This window comes from Chrysochloris asiatica, unplaced genomic scaffold (assembly GCF_000296735.1).
Source record: "Chrysochloris asiatica unplaced genomic scaffold, ChrAsi1.0 scaffold00001, whole genome shotgun sequence".
Taxonomy (NCBI): Eukaryota; Metazoa; Chordata; class Mammalia; order Afrosoricida; family Chrysochloridae; genus Chrysochloris; species Chrysochloris asiatica.
Window position 1 is genome coordinate 25,368,077 of NW_006408519.1, and position 3,490 is coordinate 25,371,566.

Genomic DNA, 3,490 nt, shown 5'->3' on the forward strand with positions numbered 1-3,490 from the left:
ATTGTCCACACTTGGAAAAACATATTTTACATATGAACATATTCACTTATGCTTAATTAATGGGGATGAGAGAGCTGCCTCACCACAATCCAACCAAACAAAGAAAACATATAATTTAAACATCTTGATTTGAAAACAATTGTAGATTTGAGAATTCTGATAAAATTCCAACATCACAGTTGTTGAATGGTAGGTACTATTAAAAGACAATCATTCAAGACTAAAAAAACAAAACAACCCGAAACAAAGATTTGCTTTTGACACGCTCAGTTTCTTGGGGCAGCCTTCGGCAGTGGGTGGTTAGAGCCTCTCACGGGCAGCGCCGGTCTCCCCGCAGGCCTGGCAGGCGCTGTGGAAAGTGAAGGGTTCCTGCTCCTTGTCCTTGCTGTCATGCTTGTGCTTGTGTTTGTGTTTGTGTTTGTGCTTCTTCTTCTTCTTGTGCTCGTGGTGGTGGTGGTGGTGGTGGTGGTGGCGGTCACTGTGTTTGGAGGAGGTGGGCTCTTTGGTGAACACCGCTAGGGAGGCTGCCACCGCCGAGTGCATGCTCATCTCCAGAGGTGACTGCTCTTTACCTTCGAAAGGCCAAGCACATGGATTAATTCCTATTCCTAACAACGACAACAACAAAGAAAGTGAAACTACAGAGCAGGAGTGAGGAAAGGTTACTGGCATAGCTCGTGGGTGGAGATCAAAGACGCTGCAAAGCATCCTACAATGCACCGGGCAGCCCCACAATAAAGCAGCACCGTGCATACACAGTGTCAACAGTGGCCAGACGGAGAAACACTGCTGGACACTAATCTGACAGCCAGAAAAGACTGTAAACTAAATTAGCTCCCAAACGCGGCTGTATTTCAGGAAAAGAAGACACCAGCGTACTCCCTTCCTTCTCCCCAACTTCTTCCACTTCTTCCAATACAACTGAGACACGTAAAGCGGACTTCCGTTCATCCCTGAGTGTTTGTAACTGCTATTCCCTGGACCTCAAACGCCCTTCCCACCTTTCTTGTCTGAGACTCACTTTAGCAAACACCAGGCACTCTACTGCATCTGGGAAAAATGGTGAACTGAAGTGTACAAATGAGCAAAGAAGAACTAGAGTTCACACAAAATACAGAGTGAATCAGGAGCTCAGCAGTGGGCGGAAATGAGTGGGGAACTTGGAGAGGTAGACGATGCTGAAGAACTCATATTTAAGCTGAGCCCGAAAGGGAAACATTTGGGAAGGTTTCTCCAGATTGCCAAAGTAGATGAGTTCCTTCATATTCCCATATATAGAAGCATCTTGTTTACATATTCACCCTCACAACAGCCAACATACAAGCCCTCCTCTGTGTTGCACACAAGGGCACCTACTTGCTGATTTCATCCTCACTACAGTAGTGAGGTTGGGCCAGGATCCGGCAGTGTTTCGTTCTATTGTGCTATGAGTCGGTACCAAGTCGATGGCACCTAACAACAATAGCTCTGTTAGATGTTACTATAGTCACCACCATGATACAGGTGAGGGAAGTGGAGCAAAGAGAGACCAAGTAGCTCGACCGAGGTGGCTGCCTCCAGAGACTGAGCTCTCAACCTAAGTGATCCTGAGACGTACGGCTGCCTGCAGACAAGACAGTACCAAGACACTGTAGTGTATCTTCTGATCTGTGGTCTCACACATTAGCCTGAGGATAAGGAGTTCATCTTTTTCATCTGGTGTTCTGCTGTGAGGTACCCCTTATATCACCCTATCAAAGCTTGCTAAGTAAGTGAATGACTTAATGTAACACATGTACATACTACTTGTGGTGTATCTGCTTTCTAATGGGATGTCAGGAGAACTTAGGTCACACCGATTAGTATTAGAGAACAATTTGAAATGAGTGATGGCCAGCCTAGAGTGGGCCCCATGTGTATCCTTTAAATGGCACTCACTGACTTCCATACTTCCTGTACCAGGCTGTTTCAATGTTTTAGGACAAGTGAACAACTCTGACAAAGCTCCCATCCTCACAGATGGTTCACATATTACAAACCCAGAATTATTTTATCTGAATCACAATTTTATATAAAAGCTAGTCTAATAATTATGCAGAAGCTAAATAAAGAGATTAAACAAAAGAGTAAATTTGGGGGTCTGTATTTTCTGTAATGGAGTCCTGGTGTGGTGCTGTAGGTTAATGCGCCAGACTGCAAAGCTGTTTGAACTGCAAGGTTGGCAGTTCAAGCTCACCAGCTGCTCCTCAGAACCCTATATAGGGTCGCTACGGGTCAGAACCAACTCGACAGCACTTCACAACAACAACAACAACACATGCTACAGAGTCCTGCTGTGGTGCTGCAGGATAAGCACTGGACTGCTAGCCACAAGGTTGGCAGTTCAAACCTACCAGCCGCTCCTCGAACAGCCTATACAGGGTCGCTATGAGTCGAAACTGACACTTAAAAACGACATCAGCAAAACACACTACAGAAAATGAAAAACTCTGAGATCATCGGCTTCATCATTCCAGCCAAATGTGTCACTATAAGAGGGGGGCCAAAAGTTCGTGGAAAAATTCCATTATATTTTCATTCCATTTTTCTATGGCCTTTTAGAAGCCCCTTCATGTAATTGTAATTTAGGTCTTAAATAAATTACTGATAGTATAAACATAGGAAAACAGGCCTTCACCTAACAGAATACATAGGTGATGAAGAAGAAGGCAGAAGAGATTTTCAAGCCTCACAAACAGCGTCCTTGAGCTCCTGCCTCACGATTTGGGTATTCTACATCAGCAGACTTGGCAGCTCTCTAATGGATGGCTGCACTATCCGGAGTTGGAGGCTCTGCACTGAGGGCACACTCATTATCGAACCTTAACACCTGCCAGGTTACCTGGACTGCAGAAAAGTCAATCATCAGCCAAGAACCCACACTTCCCAGCAGAGGTGACTGCCAAGTGAACAACTGAGTGTACCTGGACGTCCTCTTTTCCAAAGGACTCATAACTACTACAAAAATGGATTCAGTCTGTCTAGCAGACTTGTATTTCACATTAAAAAATATACTGGTGGTAAATCAAGAGAAATGGAAGTTTGCAGGAAGTCTATAAGAAGACAATGGATCAGCGAGTTCCATGGATAACAGTGTTAGGGCTGACTCCAGGGGTGGGTGGGAAGACTTTTAAGATGAGCCTGAAACAATGTGATGTAATAGCACAGACGTTAAAGTCATGTCAGATAAACTCAGGAATCAATTTAAGAGGAGGCTCTCATTGTTCAAAGATGGGATAATCTCAATATTGATAGTGGACTGAAATGGCAACAAATACGTTTAGATCCATGAGTTCATAATGATTCTTAATAAAAAAAAAAAAAAGAGGAATTGATGACCACTGGAGAATGCTAATTAATCAACTCAGTATTCTGGATATTACTAAATAAATGCTCGATACCACTGGGTAACAAGGAGCTCTGGTGGCGTAGTGGTTATGAATCGGGCTGCGAACCACAAGGTCAGCAGTTC

At 44.1% G+C, this 3,490-nt stretch overlaps 1 protein-coding gene across 1 annotated transcript in view; it reads right to left on the bottom strand.

Annotated features, from left to right (window-relative positions):
* Nucleotides 1-300: 300 nt before the first annotated feature.
* The window catches only part of TAF2 (TAF2 RNA polymerase II, TATA box binding protein (TBP)-associated factor, 150kDa), a 95,347-nt gene continuing 92,157 nt past the window's right edge, over nucleotides 301-3,490 (bottom strand). The window contains exon 24 of the mRNA XM_006830830.1: nucleotides 301-572. Within this exon, the coding sequence (XP_006830893.1) occupies nucleotides 301-572 (272 nt within the window). The remainder of the gene's footprint in view (nucleotides 573-3,490) is intronic.